Genomic DNA, 20,841 nt, shown 5'->3' with positions numbered 1-20,841 from the left:
TATACTATTCAATTCAACTGTATTCACAATGTATTTGTATTCAAAACACGAATGTTCATATTTCATAATATTCTAAGAGGCTATAAAGAATTATAATTACTTATAGAAGTTACATAACTTTTCTCCTGACCATATCCATAATCCAGATAACAATTGTACACAAGTACCACAAGACAGTGGTACAAAGATTATAAAGATGACTTTTTAATATAATGCAGACATCTTCACTCTGTGAAGGGCAAATTTGACTCCCTTCAAGCATTCTCTCCTGAGACAGACCACCGTAAGGACATTCACTTTAAGACTATGCTCTTCCCCAAAGTTGAGAGGGTCCAACACAGAGAATGACCGTGGGTTGCATTGCGGAATTTGACACGAAAGAAGAGTCCTGTTGGATGATGGTTTTAGGAATGCTCTGTCCATATTAAAATGGTTCCAACATGTTCATGTCTGTGACGCCCTTTTAAGGTCTAAGTGCAGAACAAATCATTGAGTTGCCATGAATCCAGGAAGAAAGGATGTGCCCAGGACATTTTACCCAGAATACTAGGTTTTACCTTTTAAAACTGTGCTCGTTTTGTCCAAGGAAGAAGCTGTTCTTTGACGTTGAGCCAAGCATCATTAAATGTATATGAAAAGGGTAAGGTATCAGAAAGATAAAACACCACCCACATTGATCTGAGCAAGCAGGTGGAGGCAAGAAAACCCGGCCATCATTTGAGGTACTGCTCCCTCTGATGGAATTCAAAATGTCTGAAAATCCAATCCTTTCTTCTTTCGATCCATCTTTGAGTCTTGTCTTTCCTTCTATCTTTCTGATGGTTTTTATCTTTCTTGTCTTCCTATTTTCCATGCTTTTGCCCATCTATCCTTTTTTGCCTTTTCACCTCCATCCACACATTCTTTCTGTGGTTCTTTCTTTTCTATCCATCTATCCTTCCTCCTCTCCATACTTGTTCTTTAATTTCTTTATCCCTCCACTCTACCTTCTTGCCATGTACCCATACGTCTTTCCTTCTTCACTTCAATTCATCTGCGGGTACTTCCCTACATCCTTCATCATCTTCCTTTGTTCCATTTGTCACTCGATTTATCCTTATCTCAGTCCATCTACTATTCTACACGTCTCCCCAACCATCCTTTTACACAACATCCTTCTCTCCATTCATCCCACATCCATCTTCCTCTCTAGCCATCCATCTCTGCATCCACCCCACCCATATTTTCTCCATCCTTCTTGCAACACACCTCCCCTCCGACTTTCTATTCCTCCCTCCCATCCTTCCACTAGAAGGACTGGTATTTATGAGCTTATGATCAAAGGAGTCACAAAGACGAATGGAAAGTTTTCATGTTGATAGGGGAATGGCTATGATATGATGTAGTGATTCCTATTATATGGGGGTAACTGAGAATGTTTGCTATATTACTCAAAATTCCAATAAAGAAATACAAAAAAATGTTTTCATGTTACTCAGAACTTCCCTCTGTCACCCAACCCCCGCTCAAACTGCTTTAGTGGGGGGTTTGTGACACCTCTAACCCCAGATACTTTTTAATAGAGTCCCCGGTACATTTAGATTAGAAATTCTCAGAGTATTTTATAGGTCTACTACAATTGTCTATGAAAAATCATTACCAAATTCGTTTGAAGTGCAGTTCTTTACATTCATATAATCGTCACCAAAGCTTTAATATTGAATTGTGGAATATTACATCCTACAACAAAATGTCTCAACAGAACTTTGACAGCCCCACACAGTCCTTCACACACAAAAAACGTAATAAATTAATCATTGATTTTTCTTTTTTACAAAACGCTTTTAAATTATTTACATACCCTTCTCCTCCAACCCTTGTGATCTTCAGACGAAAGTCCACTGAATTTAAACTGGGGGGCTTCCATTTTAAAATATCATCACATCGACCAGGTCTATATTTCTGAAAAAGATTAGAAAGCATCTAAATGATTACATGAAATATCATATATTTCAAGAAAGCAATATGGAGGCCAATAGAGTTACGTTATGAGTAGAACCACCCTGCAGATATATCAGCTCAAGCAGTGTTCATTTGATATAAAAGCCTTATTCAGGGGAAGGTTAACCATTTACATAAGGTGACAATGAGCAAACACGTTTGGTGCACCTCAAAACAATACTGTGAACAATTAATGGTTGGCTTGGGTCCTCGAAAGTTGTTCTGGACTGCTAAAGAGTAGCCAGATCTTGTGGTACAGGCCTTGCCGTTCTGCTTGGGAGAGCAGAGACATTTGCTACAGTGCAGATGTCTTGTAGGCTTGGCATCAGCAAGGTGTCCCTGCTGCTCCACTGTTCCATAATGATGACAAGAACACAAAACCCCGACATACACAACTGGAATAAATTAAGACCTATTGCAACGAGCATAACATTGTTATCAAAATGACACAATCAACAACATTGGCATTTCGGGGCACCCAAAGGAGAAAAAAGGGAAATCTCTCAGAATAAGAAAACACAAAATGGAGCAAGTGAGAGATTATTTGATCTCAGAATTAAGATCATTAAGACCCTGTCGTGGATCTCAGCAACAAATAAAGCCATATTAACTGTAAACAGATTAATAAGGTTTTATCAACCCATCAGAAGAACAATCCTGCAAGCACACTTCGGTAGTACTTTGGCATATGGGGCAGAGATCTGGGGTCGAACAGGGCAGGCACATGGACTCTTTTACTAACAAACAAGCAAATGATTGTGTGGTGCCACTTCATAGACATTTTTAGTAATCATATATCATAGGGGATTATTGGTTGTTCAGGAATCAGGCACTTAGGCTGCCATTAACTTTATGAAATACGAAGAGCAAAAGGACAACTACCACTGCTCTCCACAAAAATGTCAACCATTATCCATTCCTGCTCCTATGTTCAGGAATGCAGCTTAGTCAGTGACATTCACTGATGGGTGGGAGTTCAAATTCCCCCACTAAAAAAGCAGTGGGTCGCAGGGTTGAGGAGTCTGATGATCAAGGTTTAGGATAAACTATTGCCACAAGGCGGGGTCAATGCTGATTTTCATTAGGTGGGTGTTGGGACCGAAAAGCCCTCTGCATGGTAATAGGCGTACGCCCCAGGCCTGAGTGCCCAACTGTACTGATGTTTGGATCCCTAATGCTGATTAATGTTGTCATAGGGGAACACGGATCATGGGGTTTTCTCACGGATTGCGGTCTTGCTGGACGGAAGGGGCACCCAATGCACTGCCCTCATAGTAGTGGAAGGCTACCGTCTTTGATAGGACTTAAGCAGCATGAGCGTGGTGGTTGCAGCATACTGTGTAGTGATCAGTGGGCGTGAACAGGCCCTTTTTAACCTGTGTTGCTGGAGTGAGGCCTACAGGCTCCCATATTTTTAAAAGTTCCACTACTGTGTGCTTAAATCACCCTTGGCCTACATCAGGTTGGTGTGAAATGCTGAACAGTGCAAAAATTGTGTATTTACACTGTGTATATGTGTGCCTGGGTAGGGTGCAATATAGGAATAATGTGTTACTGACTAGTGCATGTGTGGTGTATGCATGTGCTGGATGCACATGTGCCTGAGAGCAGTACAGTAACTGAAATATATAGTGCTGTGCAGTGTGTGCAGGATAAGTGCAGGTGCTGGGTGTATGTGTGGCTATGAGTAGTACAGTACATGGAGTATACAGTACTGTGCAGTGTCTGTATGCTGTATACTTTCACTGGGTGTATGTGTGTTTGTGGATGGTACAATAAATGGAGTGTCCTAAGTTCCATTTTGGGAGAAATGCATGGAGAAACATGGAGTGGAGGTAAAGATACCCCCTCAGACAAATGTGTGGATTCTTGCATTCCTGAAAGCTAGGTGGGACACACACTGGACAGGCTAGGACCAGGTCTCCCCTGTACAATTCAGTGAGAGGGCAAAAGGAAGGGGCCTAGGCACATCTCAGGAAGGAAATTGGGCTGATAAGCGAATCATGAAGAGTAGGGCTGGGGACACTGGGCTAACCTTTTGATGCACATATCATTGTGGCTGACATCCCAATATGAACTGTAGTCACTCCCATGACCTGTGTTGTGGAGAAATCCCTGTTGTGACAGACTGTTTTTCAAGAGGAGGAGGAAGCAGAGGAGTCTGCACTTCAAAAGAAGCAGAACCCAAAATAAAACTTCAAAGACTGAGACCCTAAGACACACTTGTTGTCTACAAATGGACCATAAGAAGGGGAGGTTGAGACCCTGAAAATGTAAATATGCCAAGCAGCCAGACGGGCTGCGTGACGAGGAGAGCTCTGCAAGACCTTCATCTGTGACCACGACTGGGTGCCAAGGCCTGCTAGTCTCCCTGCTGGGTTAGGGGACATCACCAGTGAATCCAAGACCACCTGCCCCAGAAACTGGAGCACCAGCACCTGTGTGCTTGCCAAGACCAGAGTGCCCGGTGAGGAAGCAGAGAGCGTTGAGAAAGTAAGGTCCAGTGGGGAGCCCTTTTGAGTACATTCCCGCTGTGAGGTGTATTGAAACGGCTGGTGTCCCGATCGGGTTGTCGCCCTGTACAAGACTGAGTTGGCGACCCACGAATGCCAGGAGAGGTCCACTGAGAAGATAGCCATGTCAAAGACTGCCATGCGTAAGGGCCAAAGCCTTGAGTGGTAGCAGTGCTGTGACCTCGTATGCCAGAAGGGCAGCCATAGATAACTTTGCGTGTTGACCGGAGCCTGTGGACAGTGAATGGTGGTGACCCTGTGTGTCGGAAAAGCTCACCGGAAGCACCACGGACTGTGACCTGTTCTGCCCCGTTTAAGAAGTTTGGACGCCATGGGAGCACAATCACCCAAGCATGGGACCCAGAACAGGATTGTCGTAGCCACCCACCTGCCATTGCCATTGGGAGCAAGTGAAATCCTCTGATCACTGCAGGAGCGCGACTGCAAATGAGAGAGCCTGCACTCACTGAGTGCAGCTGCTAAGTTTGCATACTGATGACTCACCTGACTAGGGCTGGAGCGGGTGTGAGCGCCCTCAGATGGTACACACTTCTTTCCTGCCAGCGTGGGTAAGATTTGTTTTAGGCCTGATGGCTCAGGGGGAATTTGTGCTAATTTGAGCGCATGTGCACTGGAACACTATTGACTTTAAATCAGAGTTGTAGTGGACTTTTGAGCCTCTGAAAGCTAGTGGGGCATACCCTGGATGTTACCAATAGTGAATGGGGAATAACCATACTCTCTAACGCAAGAAGTGAGCGGGACAGGGAATTGCTAGAGAGACACTAGAGCCCCGACCTCAGAGAAGGACTCTTTACATTGTTTGTGAATATCGTATTCTTCCATTGCATAGGTAGCATTACAAATAAAATACTTCTCTTTTTTCCTAATAGTGAGTATTTGGCTGGACAAGGTTTTATTGCCGAATGCATTTTGAGTTGAGAGCCTGTGTTCACTAATCTGTATTCACACCCCCGCCCCCTCCAAACGGAGCCTTTGGCTGCTCGGACCACGCATACCCTGAGAGTCAAGTGCAGAAGGTTTACTTGGCCCAGTTATTCATGATCCATAGTAAGCTGGGCCCTTGGACTTATCAGTAAAAGGCCTCAACCACCACGGTTGGACCAGGTAGCCCCTGTGTGCCCCTCTGAAACGAGTTCTGACAGTAGGTCTATGACTAAAAGAGGGGCAGGGTGAGTGAAACACGATGGGTTGGAATTCTACCCGGAGCAAAAGACAGTGGTTAGCCTATATACAAGCATTCCTCCCACACCTTTTGGGTGTTTGATTGCCAGCAGTATGTCTGAAAACCTGAGACTGACACAAGTATACTACTGCCAATGTTTGTGAACTCCAAAAAGTTGTACATTTCCACTCATTAATGGAGTAGTTATATGGGAGCAGATGTACTACTTTCTTGGTAAACCATTCACTACATGTAGGTTCTTGATCAAAAAATGAACAATTTAAAACATATTAGTGAAACGAGGACAATGAGAAAAACCAACACAGTCATAGCTGACCCAAATCGGAGCCCTTGGACCTAACTACCAAGTCATGAATGAATATATTTGGGGGGGTTTCACACCCCAAATACCCCCACCCGCTGCTTACATTTGTAGAAGTTTTGCGTCTAGCTCCTCATAACAAAAAAGATTTTCCATAGTAACCACTCTTACCTTTCCCACCCCACCGCTTCTCTCGCATTTTAAAAGTTGTTTATTCTTTATATCGTCCAATGTTTTATGTTTTTGAATTTAGTGGAGTTTTTATGTGCTGTATATTCTTTTCTTGAATGAAAGGCAAAATTGGGCCTAAAAAAACAACTGTGTTACAAGTAAACATTGGGTTTGATACTTGAAAAAGTGCTCCAAAGTACAACAGAGTAGCCCCTGTGTTACATTCATTATTGTTCTACAGAGCAGTTGCATTGTAAGTCTGGCATGAAACTGTGCATGAAACCGAAATGACTTTAGTGCCAATAAATGCTAAGGACTTGAGTGCCAATAAATGCTTCATTGATAGCTGGCATTTATGATTTTATCCTAGTGTTCAGTGTAAGTGATGTGACATAAATACTTTGAAACAGCATAGCATAAAATGCATAGGGTTGATTTAATGTAGCTCTGCTGTGTGCAACAGATCTGCAACCTCTCCAAAATGTCAACCATAGTATCTCCAATTGAGATGTTTTTCTGCTATAGAGTAATGCCTTCTAGATTATGTGGATGAAAATTAACTTAACTTTTTACCGTTATCTATGCAGATATCATCTTTGAGCCACCAAAATGAAATACTGGAGCACAGGGACAAGACTGCATACCCAAACCAAAAGAAAGACCAGGATAGTGCCTTCAGGCCATCCATTTATTATGCATGAAGTCGAATATTTAGGCCCTCATACCGAGTTGGCTGGAGTGGTATCTCCAGCATTCTAACGCCTGGCTGACGCAGACCGGATGCATAAGGCACAGCTTTTCGATACTTACAGCTCCGCAACGCGCTGGAGGCCTTTTTCATCCAACTACAAACTCTTACAAGTTACAATCCCTTAGAGTCACACATAACGGAATGCCAATGGAAAACAAACGGATCTTCACCCTATACCTTACACTAGTAAACAAACACCGGATCCTATGGGAGGGTTGTGGAAACGCTGGGATATAGATGTAGGCACACTCGAAGAGGAAGACTGGGTCGCAGCTAGGGAGTTGGCACGCTCCATGAGACTGCGTTTAATCCAACTTAAATATCTCCACTGGATATACTATACCCAGAGCATTAGTGATCACTCTGCCACCTCTGAGTGGCACAGTGTTCCAGCAACTGGGATTACTGGCAAACATACACTCAGTAAAACAACACAGGGCCTATGCAGCAGTGCGCGGAGGCTCAGGCCAATGCCCACTTCACCCCTGCTGGTGGAGCATGCAATGCTTACCGCAGCATCCCAGCTGCCTGCCCTTGCCCTTTCACTACACCACAATGTTGTCAACTCTGTTCCCATTCAAAACCTGCCCGTTTCAGATGTTAAATGGTAGAGTTAAACTCATAAGATTCTAGCAAAATGGGTACAAAAGGACCTAATCAATTCTGTGCCAGCAGGATAGTTCCCATTCCGGGGAGCTTAACTTGTGATCCCTGTGCGATTCTGTGGCACTAATAGCTGGAATTGTTAGTTCCGACCCCAGTATCACCTCACAGTGTTACTGGGGCACTTGCAATGAGGCCCAGAGTGCCGCATCACTCACCAAGATAGCACAATAAATGGACAGCGCTGCTGTAATTCTAAAACCAATTTATACTGTTTGGCTGCATTAAAGCATTCATCGCTGCAAAAAAATTATTAAATCCACTTTGCACCATTTTTGTTACTTTTCTTAATAGGGACTGGAGCAAACTGGCTTTGCCCAATCAATATTACATTAAAGATTTTCACCGAAGCAAAAACAGTTTAAACGCAGTCTTATTCTTCAAATGTAAAGCAAAATGGGCATACTATTTTTCCGATCTATCATACACAATTCCAGCCCCGATCGATTGCAAAAGAAGTGTAAAATCAAGTTGCCTCCATTATCCCTCCCAGGTGAGAACTTTTTTTTTTTTTATATTAATAAAGTTAGGGCATAACAAAATCACATAAATGAACATACATTTGTAGTTTGCTGGTACATTTTCTTAAGTCAACGTCCATAGCACTGTTACATCGTAATACTGGACAGATCACACCTATGAAACCATATATATCGCTTCACCCCCTCCCCGTTTCAGGTGGAGATGTCCTCATTCGGCAACTCCTGTGGTTCGCAGATAAAGCCCCTGTATTTGTTCCAGGCTCCCCATACCTTCCCCCATTTCTGTGGACAACCTCGGTTAATATATGTAGTCTTCTCTGCTACCATGGCTTCATCCATGTCCTTACACCATGCCTTGATCGTCGGTGGGCATCCGGAGCCCCACAACCTAGCTATATTTCTTTTGGCGACCATCATTCCCAAAGTTGCCCAGTCCAGTGCCGGATGGTTTAGATCATTGGGCTCCCATATATTTAGTAAACACCTTTTAGGTTCTGGTGCTACCGATACCTCCTCCACTTGCGATATGGTCCGCATCACTGCCACCCAGTATGGCATAATCCTTGGACAGTGCCATATAGTATGGTAAAATGTTCCCTCTTCCCCACATTCCCGCAGACAATACGGATGAGAGATATTCCCTATTTTATGTAAGGTTAATCTAGTGTAGTGTACACGGTGTAGTATCTTTAATTGTATGAGTCTCAATCTCGAGGGTATTGCAACTTCCCGCGGTGATGAGAGTGCCATCGGCCAGTCTGTTTCATCCATTTCCCCAAGGTCAACGGACCATTTGACCTTCAGTGCCTGCGTTGGGTCAGGTAGGTTATTAATTAATTTACGGTAAGTGAAAGAGGTGGCTTTTTTCGTCATGTAGTCAGTGAGGAGTCTGTCCTCTAGGGGAGAGGCCTCCGGCAGTACGGTATTTGGCGGTATGGCTGCCTGTAGTGCATGCCTAATCTGTATGTACCTGAATTGTTCAGAAGGGGCTAGCTTGTATTGATCCTGCAGGCGTTCGAACGCTATCACCCCGCCCTTAGCCCACAGGTCACCTACCATAGAAATGCCTATGGCGTCCCAGTTATTGAATCCTTTACTATTTCTAAGTTTTCCAGTCGTCCTGTATCCCAGAGTGGAGTAAGCTGTGTAATAACCCCCTGCCATCCCAATTTTTTATGTGCCAAATACCATATGCCAACTGTATGTGCTGTCGGGCCAATCAGTGGGTTAGTTCGTTTTTTATTGTATAAGGCCGCCATGACTCCTCCCTCTCCTAATATATATCTGTCTGCCCAGAACGCAGGGTCGGTCTGTGGGGCGTGGATCCATTGATTGATTATTTTTAACTGTGCAGCCCAATAGTACAGCTGTATGTTTGGTAGTGCTATTCTCCCATCATACCAGCTCCTAACCAGCTTTTCCATTGCAATACGCACCGGCTTGTTTCCCCACAGTAAACTGGAGACCTCTGTCGCTATTGCTTTAAAATGGCTCGCTGGCGCTGGGAACTGAGTATTTTCCAAGACATAGAGAAACCGTGGAAGTGCCATCATTTTAAAGAGTGCTGCTTTCCCAAGCAGCGTCAAGGGTAATGCATGCCAATGCGTGGTATCCCGTTTTAGACGGTCCAGGGGGGGTAGTAGATTTCTTTATATAAAGTCTTCCAGCCTAGGTGTCACATAGATACCCAAATACTTGAAGCACTCTGTCGTGATTAGGAGATCGCAAAGTTTTTTACTTTTGGTAATTATATTTTTGGTGTGTACTATATATTCCATCAGATTCCTCACCAGTCTCCCTTTTCCCTGTGAGTTAATTCCATTATTAATAAGATTCCAGGGTTTGCAATGGGTTGCTTAGTGTTATTGTTGTTTGTGCTCTCGGTTCCTCTCTCCCCATCTTGGGGTAAAGAAAAAGTTCCAGGAACTTATGCTAGTGCAAAGGCCAGTATATTATCTCTCCAGATGTTGTCACAACCTGAGCAGGCGAGCTGCAGCTGAAGCCTCATGACTTTGTTATTGACTGCCGGTGGAAGAAGTTGGCAAAATGCTCTTCTTTGAATATTTTCCTGGCTTGCTTTGCATATTCTTTGTTAAATCTGCCATTTGTGCATGCCCCAAAACTACTCTCCGCCCTGGTTTAAGTAGGTATTTTCTGTAATGACGGCCGCGGTGGTTTTTCGTTAAATAAGTATGTTGATTACGCAGTTATTGCTTTTCTCAAAAGCACAGATCAAGCTCCTTTAGGGTACAAAAAGTCATCTCAAGTGAAAAGTATGCAACTTTCCACCAATGAGTATCCATGCAAGAAGCAGCAGCGGCAATAATATGAAGGCCTTCTCTGAATTATACATTGACATATATCATGGAGAATCAATTTTGAATTACAACGCTTATGAAACCCTGTCTACGAGCGCTTCCAAGATTCTGTTGGAGTTTTATGCCTTTTAATTTTAAAAGCAGGAGCCATCTGAAAAGCAGATGTTTTTGTTTTAGTGCTTCTCTTCAAGCTGGTACTGTCATAAAATCTAAATGGGAGCGACTTGATATAGTTCTTTTTTTATTGTTGCCTGTGGGCTCCCAGGATTCTGCTTCTTTTGTTTCAAGTTCAGTATGCTGGCAGCCTGTGTTAAGCACACTTCTAATCCAATTCTTAAGTTTAAATCTCTTCAAAGTGCAGTTACGTTCTAGTGAGATCAGCGTATTCATTTTGCACAGTTTTTGCAGCTTTCACAATAGAGAAAAGTGCAAGCAGGTTTTGTTTCGGTTCATATTACATAGTTTTAGTGCAAAATGGTGGAAAAGGGGTTGCATCTTTTTTGTTGTTTGTGTGAAAGTGAATGGAGCAAAGGCCGTTTGCTCCAAATTTAGTTTAGAAAATAACACTCAAAAGTTCTCACCTAGATTTCAAAATACCCACGTTAGCACCAGAGGCGGCTACCACGCTAGAAGCTGACCTCACGGCGGACGAATTGCAGTTAGCGATCGAGTCCCTGCAGTCGGGGAAGGCGATGGGGCCTAACGGCATACCTATTGAGTATTATAAGACGATGGCGGTAATGTATACCGAAAGTTTAGATGCGGGAGAACTCCCGAGGGACCAAAGAACAGCAACCATTGTGGCAATTCCAAAACCTGGGAAGCCTCCTGAGGAATACACCTCATATCGCCCAATATCATTACTTAATGCTGACGCTAAAATACTCGCAAAACTTTTGGCAACTCGATTAACATCGCACATGAATACTCTCGTACACCCGGACCAATCGGGTTTCATGCCAGGTCGTAATACGGCTCTTAACCTGAGACGCCTCCATCTCAGGTTGTTGGCCCGTACGCCCTATATCCAAGAGCCGGCTGTTATTCTCTCATTAGACGCCTGTATGGCGTTTGACATGGTAGAGTGGCCCTTCTTATTTGCGGTCCTTAGGCATCTGGGCTTTGGCCCTAAATTCTGTGCATGGGTACGCCTGCTATACACGAAACCGCTTGCACATGTCACAGCCAATGGGCACATGTCAGAGGACTTCCCGCTGGGACGCGAAACTCGCCAGGGCTGCCCGTTATCCCCCTTGTTGTTTGCTATGGTGCTGGAACCATTGGCAGCCCTGATCAGGTGGGAACCGACCATCAGGGGACTCAAATGGGCGGTGGGATGGGAGGACCGCATCTCATTATATGCAAATGACATTTTACTATACTTGGCCTCCCCCAGACGTTCCATTATGGTGCTATTAAACGTTTGTGAAAACTATGGGAGGGTATCGGGCTATACTATTAATTGGTCCAAGTCGGTCTTATTTATACTATGCGGTCCGCCACCGCAACTGCCTAAAGAGTGCGAACTCCTAATCACGACAGAGTGCTTCAAGTATTTGGGTATCTATGTGACACCTAGGCCGGAAGACTTTCTAAAAAAAAAATCTACTACCCCCCCTGGACCGTCTAAAACAGGATACCACACATTGGCACGCATTACCCTTGAAGCTGCTTGGGAAAGCAGCACTCTTTAAAATGATGGCACTTCCACGGTTTCTCTATGTCTTGGAAAATACTCCGTTCCCAGTGCCAGCGAGCTATTTTAAAGCAATAGCGACAGAGGTCTCTAGTTTACTGTGGGGAAACAAGCCGGTGCGTATTGCAATGGAAAAGCTGGTTAGGAGCTGGTATGATGGGGGGATAGCACTACCAAACATACAGCTGTACTATTGGGCTGCACAGTTAAAAATAATCAATCAATGGATCCACGCCCCACAGACCGACCCTGCGTTCCAGGCGGACAGATATATATTAGGAGATGGAGGAGTCATGGCGGCCTTATACAATAAAAAACGACCTAACCCACTGATTGGCCCGACAGCACATACAGTCGGCATATGGTATTTGGCACATAAAAAATTGGGATGGCAGGGGGTTATTACACAGCTTACTCCACTCTGGGATACAGGACGACTGGGAAAACTTAGAAATAGTAAAGGATTCAATAAGTGGGACGCCATAGGCATTTCTACGGTTGGTGACCTGTGGGTTAAGGGCGGGGTGATAGCGTTCGAACGCCTGCAGGATCAATACGAGCTAGCCCCTTCTGAATAATTCAGGTACATACAGATTAGGCATGCACTACAGGCAGCCATACCGCCAAACACCGTACTGCCGGAGGCCTCTCCCCTAGAGGACAGACTCCTCACTGACTACATGACGAAAAAAGCCACCTCTTTCACTTACCGTAAATTAATTAATAACCTACCTGACCCAACGCAGGCACTGAAGGTCAAATGGTCCGTTGACCTTGGGGAAATGGATGAAACAGACTGGCAGATGGCACTCTCATCACCGCGGGAAGTTGCAATACCCTCGAGATTGAGACTCATACAATTAAAGATACTACACCGTGTATACTACACTAGATTAACCTTACATAAAATAGGGAATATCTCTCATCCGTATTGTCTGCGGGAATGTGGGGAAGAGGGAACATTTTACCATACTATATGGCACTGTCCGAGGATTATGCCATACTGGGTGGCAGTGATGCGGACCATATCGGAAGTGGAGGAGGTATCGGTAGCACCAGAACCTAAAAGGTGTTTACTAAATATATGGGAGCCCAATGATCTAAACCATCCGGCACAGGACTGGGCAACTTTGGGAATGATGGTCGCCAAAAGAAATATAGCTAGGTTGTGGGGCTCCGGATGCCCACCGACGATCAAGGCATGGTGTAAGGACATGGATGAAGCCATGGTAGCAGAAAAGACTACATATATTAACCAAGGTTGTCCACAGAAATGGGGGAAGGTATGGGGAGCCTGGAACAAATACAGGGGCTTTATCTGCGAACCACCGGAGTTGCCGAGTGAGGACATCTCCACCTGAAACGGGGAGGGGGTGAAGCGATATATATGGTTTCATAGGTGTGATCTGTCCAGTATTACGATGTAACAGTGCTATGGACGTTGACTTAAGAAAATGTACCAGCAAACTGCAAATGTATGTTCATTTATGTGATTTTGTTATGCCCTAACTTTAATAAAAATAAAAAAAAGTAAAAAACTTTATTTTTTTAGGATACTTCTTCCAACATATTCCTCATCTTCTGAATGAGTCACAAGGATATACGTTATAAAAGGTGGGATTGAGAAGTGCTGATTAACAAGGAAGGCATTCAACATAGCTCTGGCAAAGTACTGGTTAATGTCGCTTGGGCTGGAAGGCAAAACTGTTTACCAAAACTGCGTAAGGATGACCACGTAGCTGCCGGCAAATATCAGTCACTGGGATAACCCTGGTGATGGCAGAGGAAGCCACCATGGCCCTCATGGCCTGGGCACATTTGGAAGTCTGAGGGTATTTCTTTGATGAGGCCTACCTGATCTTAAAACAAGGGGTAACACAATGTAAGATCATGAGTATTGGTACGGGGTTGCCATTTCTTGATCCAGCAAAGTCCACAAAGTTCTGATCATCCACTCTGATCTGTGGTTCAGTCTATGCTACTGTCCCTTCTCACTGGTGGGGTGAAGAAGAGGGAAGAAAGATGAAGGATGACGTGAATAGTCGATGCAACTTTTGGCACAAACACAATCCAGGTGAGAAGCACCAGGGTATCTGGGTAGAACATTGTGAAAGGCAGTCAAAACCTTCACCCTACAGACTGAAGTTAGTGCCACCAAGAAAAGGTTTCCAATGACAGTAGACAAATTCAGCAAGTGTGCTAGCATTCAAAAGGAAACTCCATGAGGAATGACAAAACCAAATTAAAATTCCACTGAGGAACAATAAACTGAGTGTAAGGGAACAAATAAAGCAAATCTTTCAAAAAAGGTTAAGAGGTAACTTAAATAAAGAAGGATGGTTATGGAACCACATGAAGGCTGCCAGAGTAGTCAAATAGTCTCAGAAGCCACTACCAAGCCCTGTTGGGCAAGAAACAGCCCAAATCCTAGGTCACAAAAGGAGGACCAAAATTAATCTAAACCTTCTGGTTTGTACCACTCAAGAAACACTGGTGGCCCACATAAATAAATGGATGTTGTGAGTGTTCTGGCAGCCAACATAGAATCTGTCACTTTTGTAGGTAAACCTAAGGTCTCTAGTTAGCAGCGCTCAACTCCATGCATGCGATTTCACATAACAAAACAGAGCCCAAGACCCCACACCACCTGTTTGTTGTTCGAATGTAGAGATTTTATGTTAACAAACAGAATTGGAACGGTGCTCATTGAGATGGAAAGGGGGAAAGCCTTCATGTGAAAGCACGCATTTTTGAGCTGGCAGTGCTCTGATGGGGATTACAGGCTCATCTGTGGGTTATGGCGCCCAGATGATCACTCAAGCCCAGATGGGAGGCATCTGTAACCACAGGAGACTGCCACTTCACAGTCCTGAAACGTCATACTTCCAAAAGATTGGATGAGCAAAAGCACCAGTGTAGATCTAGAAGACCAGATTCATAAATTTACCCCAGTGTTGAAACTCTCATTATGCAGGCGGCACTGTTTCCTCAACCACCATCTGGTGTGGGGCACTAAAGGGATGCATGAGGCCATCAGACCTCACAAACCTAAGACTTGTACAACTGGGATAGGTGTCTGAGCCACAAAAATCCCAATCATATCTGGAAAATTTGCAATCCTCGAAGGAAGAGGAAAAGCCTCGATACACATATCGAACAATGCACTTCTGAAGGGCAATTTCTGCATGTGGACAAAGTGAGGCTTCTGGATGTTGATGGTAAAGTCAAAGTTGTACCAGAGGGTCATGATGCCCTGAAGAGGTTCCACAACTAGAAAAAGGGAGCCTTCCCTCACCAGCTAGTTGCCCAAGTTTAGAAACACATGGACCACTGACCTCCTTATGGATTGCTGCTACAGCCACCAGTACCTTGTTAAGCACTTGTGGTGAAGTCACCAGATCAAAAGGTTAAAAATGCAAACTGACGCTGCATCAACCTCACACTCAACTTCATGTAGCTCTTGTGAGCAAGAAAGACTGCTAGATTAAAGACACTGAGCAGGTAAGACAGGTGGATTGCAGACTTTCTTTGCCCTTGTTGTCTAAAAACAGCTTTTTCATGTGGTCCGAAAGGCTGATAATTGTCATTTTCACTAGTTCACGGCAATAGCAGTGAGAACACTTAAACTACCAGAGAAAAAGGCTTTTAAGCCCACACAGTCAAGCCATTTGGCCTGAAGGGGCCTTAGAAAAGGCATTATGGTTCAGTTTAGTGGAAGAGGCTTGAACCACCAGATTTTCCATAAAGGGTGGAACAGAAATTGTGGGTACCTAAGTGCTGGTCTGTGTCATCGTGTAATTTGTCTGTGGACTGCTGGGATCAAAAAGGTTTCTTCCAGATGCCCCAAAAGCATTTTGATGAAAAGAAGCAGAGGCTCTGAAATCATAGAAGATGGCTGCAAGATTTCAGTTTAAAATGTTGGGTTTTGTCTCAGTGGTGAGCAAGGATATTTCCAAGGACTCAGCAGCTTTCATTACCACTGAGATAAATGAAGGTGCTTCCTCTGCAGGGAGTGGTAAGGAATATCTTCTTCTGGAGAGGTATTGAGTCTAGCATTCTGTAACTCCTGAAAAAGGGCCAGTGTCGTATTGTTAGAGGGGAGGAGATATTAGCCTCTGAATAATTATCATTTGTGCAACAATAGACGGTGTCCCTCATAGCTGGAGCATCAAAACTTCTTCTTTTGCACAAATCATTCGGCCTCACTAAAAGTGACCAGTTAAACATATAAACGTTGTCTTTCACCACCAGTTAAGAGGACTAATCCAAGAGTGATCCCAGAAGTAATGCCAAAGGAATGGAACTCGGCATCTTGGAAAGCATATGCTCATTCAGATGTTGTGCCGAGGTCGAAGCATGTGATGATGCAAAGTTGGGAGTAGTCACGATCGGAGATGCAGAGATCGCTAAGCCTACAGGAGAGGGTGGGTCCATCTTTTGCGTGTGGTTCAGGAGTCGCCCTGAATATGTCTAGCAAGCCACAACAGAAAGTCTTGATATGCACTGGGTTGACAGATGCAGCTGGAAACTCCGGCTTCATCTTCTTGAGTATTAGAACAGACTCAGAACACAAGGTACAGACCAGCATCAGGGAATGGCAATGAGTCGTAGATCGGTCCTGGGAGCAGAGCTGTTTCCTTAATGAAGAAAATGTTTACTCCTTCTCATGGGTTTTTTTGGAGGTTTTGGTGGAAAATCTCTTGGGAGAACATTCCCTATTAGTAGACTGAGTTAATGGAGAGTGCCCAAAAATATGAGAGCGTCAGGCATATTGATCACGTTTGAATCCAAGACACTTCATGCAGATGTCTCGCAAAATCTGAAAAAGACATCTTTTTACAGCACATGTGATAGGGTTTCACCTACAAAAGTTTTGAAGACATCTGACCAAGTTGCTGTTGAAAGCTGAAGAATGTTGTCTGTGAAGCACCGAGAAAGAGGTCCAGACCCTGTCGATGAGATGCATAAAAACCGGAACGGACACTAGCACGCCATATCATATCTCTCCAGAAGTTGAAACTTCCTGGACAAGCGCAGTCACAGCTGAAGTTGCATGGAGCTACCTGGCAGTGCTTGAGTGCTATTAGTGAGGAAGAAATGTTTTGGATGTAGTCTGGCGCTTGGACGCAATTCAGAAAGTGTAAAATCTGCGGTAAGAAGTAACTCTCACAAGATCATCCTCTAAATGCTACTCTTTAATCAGTGAGCCACAGCGCTCTCACTACATTATGAAGGGATGCACTAAGTGGGAGCTCACCCCACGTTTGCTTCCTTAAATTGCAGTCATCTGTCTTAGTCCTTATGATAATGCATAGTCAGGGCTGTATTTTGCAGCTGAAAGGAAATGTAGAAGCACCAATGTTGGTACTTTGTCATTTCAAGTTCACATTACTGTACTGAAACTCCTTGCTTCTTTTACAACCAGTTAGGAGAAGAGTTTGTCAACAGCCAAGTAAGGCATGCTCACACTTTGCTTTGGTCTTTACATGTCAATAAATAAACAACAGCTATTTGTTAAACTTTCTTTTTCTTTCTTTTTGCTTTACGTATCGTATTTGTGTTTGATAGGCGACATCTCTTTGCTGACGTGCTTTGTTTATTTTACCCAGCGTCCTTTGGAGAAACTGTTATTGCTCCCTTGTTTCACTTCGTAGGTTATAATTTATCAGTGAAACCCTCAACATCCGTAGCATAAACGGTGGCGGCTGGCATGACTTGCTAGTGGCGAGGCAGCGCAATGAGAAAAAAAAAAAGATAATAATTATACACTTACCTTGCTGCCGGGTCTGCGTCTCTGCTCCTTGATCCTGCTCTCATTGTGGGATAGGAAGCCAGGAAGAACAGCCAGGCTCCCCTGACCAATCACAACGCTGCAATGCAGCATTGTGATTGGTAAGCACCCAGGCTGCCCTGACTAATGCAGCGTTGTGATTGGTTTTGAGCATCCTGGTTCGACGTTCAACCTGGGAATGGGGGCATTGGCTTGTTCTCAACACAGGCTGTAATGCAGCCTGCATGAAGAACGGGAAAAGTGTTCATGACTGGCCCCGATAGGGTTGACCAAACAGTCATTGCACACTTAAAAGTGTGCAAACCACTCCGCCCCTGCCCTGCTCCGAGAGCAGAGCAGCGCCTGCCCGCCCCCAAAGGAAACATGAAATGATAATAACTCAAAGTTATTATCATTTTATATTTCCTTTATTTTACACTGCTCAAAAGCAGTAGGGCGACGCTCCTCCACCACAGCGTAGGAGCCGCCACCGAGCATAAAAGCAGTTTTCGTTTGCCGTTAATTCTGTTGGAAATTTAGTTAGTTACATTTCCAAACACAGAAACTTTGTATGTCATTAATTTTAGATGTTTTCAAGAAAATTGTTGTTTTTGCATGCTTCTTCTTTTTACCGAAAAACTAAGTATATGATACCAGGTACAATAAAGAGCTCTGTTATCAATGTTAGCTGTTGATTTACAGCAATCCTGTGGACATCTGGGATGGTCACCCGAACATGAGCCCATAAATATGTGCAGTGCAATAAAGCACCCTCTTAAAGGGAGCCAACACCCCGGAAAGAAAACTTTTTGTACATTACCTAGTAATGATGTCTTCATTTACGCATTTTGTGGGCTTGCTTTGCTCATGACCTCAAAATTTTTCTGGTAGTCAGTCAATCAGTTCCCTTCAAAATTGCATTTGCATGAGGGGGACTTTCCCTTAATCGCTCCAGATTATCATCCAGAAATGGTCAATGTATCGATCATTTCTAAATCAGATTGTGCTAACATCCATCCCGCCAATGCTCCGTTTTACCAACCCCAAATACTGGAGGATCCAAAATATCACAGACAGTTCACCTAATTTGGAGGGCTCCTGAACATCACGGAGCTCCCTCTCTGCAGAGGCTCCTGTTTTAGCTGCGGCTGGCCGAGCATCAATGTTAAAGTGCTCTGCCTTGACACACACTGCCACTGCACTTAAGCCGTCGTTATATCGAGGGAATCCAAGAGAAACAGCGCCAACAAAACTCCTAATTAAAGTAAACCAAAAACCCTAACTTCGCCCGGCGACTCTTCCCCAAATACTTTTAAACAATAACGGATAGTTTGCTGGTTAATAATTACAGGCAACAAGGGTGCACTTTCTTACTATCCCAATCAACAGGATGCACGAAACACAGCAGCTAAATATAGTTGTATAGATTATGATGGACGTTCACTTCTGGTTATCCAGGAGTATGTATGCATGCATGCACATGCGACCCTAGCTGAGAGGCAGCAGACACTGGACAGGGTCAAAGGCAAAGATGCAGTGTTTTAACATTTTATATTAATTTTTTTCCCAATAAAAACATCGGCAGTGGCAATATGAATTAAATAATAACACTTAGAGCATGTAACTCACTATAAAATACTTAATTTCCAAATACCGTATTCTTTACCCTTGCGACTTGTACAGTTCCTGTAAGGGCTCCTTTGCATCCGTGGTATCTTACTAGTATCGTTGTTTTGCACCCTACATCAATAAACCATTTCCGTGCTGAACATACAGTCACATCATACAGTATGGCGTATGGAATTATTAACCCAGCATTGCAGGGCAAAGATACAGTAAACTGTGATTGGAGGGCTAGGTAATTTCTAAAAGTGAGAATGAACTATTACTACATCAAGATATAATATTATTTAAAAAGGTTTGTCTTCAGCTCTTTGCTAATTTGGCGCAGGGTTGGTCAGTTCTGATGGATACAGGAAAGCCATTTCAGAACCTGAGTACATGGACGGGGAAGGTCTTTTACCTTGTGTTTTTTTCTTTTTTCGCTTCTGCTGGTGTCCTGACTGCAGGTGTGCCAAAGGCCACCATAGGGCGTGAGCTTATGTAAGCGGGTGTCGGCTCTGATGGCTTTGTAGTTGATGCAGCTAATTTTGAAGAAGGTGGGGGCCAGCAAGGGGATCCATTGGAGTGCCATTAGAGAGGAGGTGATGAGGTCATATTTTTTCAGGCCCTGATGAGATGTGCAGAGCAATGTAGGACGCCATTAAAAAGGGCGAGTGTGGAGTATGAAGAGCCATGGAGCAGGGCATTACTACCACCCAGATGCAAGAGTACAACGTCTTGCACAGCAGTTAAGTGTCAGTGTCTATAAAGCACGGAGGCAAATGAGGGTTGCTAACATGCCAACCAGGGATCGATGATTATTCCATGCAGTTAAAAAGAACACACTGTAAAGATCTTTTACAGGCCATGTCCCAAAAAAACATCCAAAGCCTCCTCACCTACTGGCAGTAGGGGCAAGCCCGGTGACCGGTTTCTGAGTTGTGTGCTATTATGAAGATTATGCATAACGTGGGCTCGCACGGGTTAAGGTGGGGGGCACACATCCTCTGCCTTGATGTGCTTGTAAGGGTTTGAGGAGCATAGAGCTGTTTGGGATGAGCAGGATTAACACAGGCGAAGGGTGAAATCAGTGTGAATCAATCCCCACCAGGGACTTCATTAGATGTGTGACCGATTAGAACAGAGACATGATAGACTCAAAGATGTTAGCACTTCTTGATGATACTAATTCCCTAATCCAAAACTGACCATATGCTGAAATTAATTACGACCCTACACAACCTGCTGGCCTAATGGCCGCTGACATTTCTTATTAGGGCCGGTGAACCCTGCAAACATCAATGTCTGTACTCAAGTGGCCAAATACATTAATTTCCCATTCACAGTGCCCCTTGGAACTTGTGGACATGCTGCATGCCTGGAACAC

At 44.0% G+C, this 20,841-nt stretch overlaps 1 protein-coding gene across 3 annotated transcripts in view; it reads right to left on the bottom strand.

Moving 5' to 3' along the window:
• The window catches only part of RNGTT (RNA guanylyltransferase and 5'-phosphatase), a 1,651,651-nt gene that overhangs the window by 419,780 nt on the left and 1,211,030 nt on the right, over positions 1 to 20,841 (bottom strand). For all 3 annotated transcript variants that reach the window (XM_085611178.1, XM_085611177.1, XM_085611179.1), the window contains exon 13: positions 1,841 to 1,941. In XM_085611178.1, coding sequence (XP_085467304.1) covers positions 1,841 to 1,941 — 101 coding nt within the window. The remainder of the gene's footprint in view (positions 1 to 1,840; positions 1,942 to 20,841) is intronic.

Source organism: Triturus cristatus, chromosome 6 (genome assembly GCF_964204655.1).
Source record: "Triturus cristatus chromosome 6, aTriCri1.1, whole genome shotgun sequence".
Classification (NCBI taxonomy): Eukaryota; Metazoa; Chordata; class Amphibia; order Caudata; family Salamandridae; genus Triturus; species Triturus cristatus.
The sequence above is the reverse complement of the archived record's forward strand: the minus strand, read 5'-3'. Positions and strand labels throughout refer to the sequence as shown.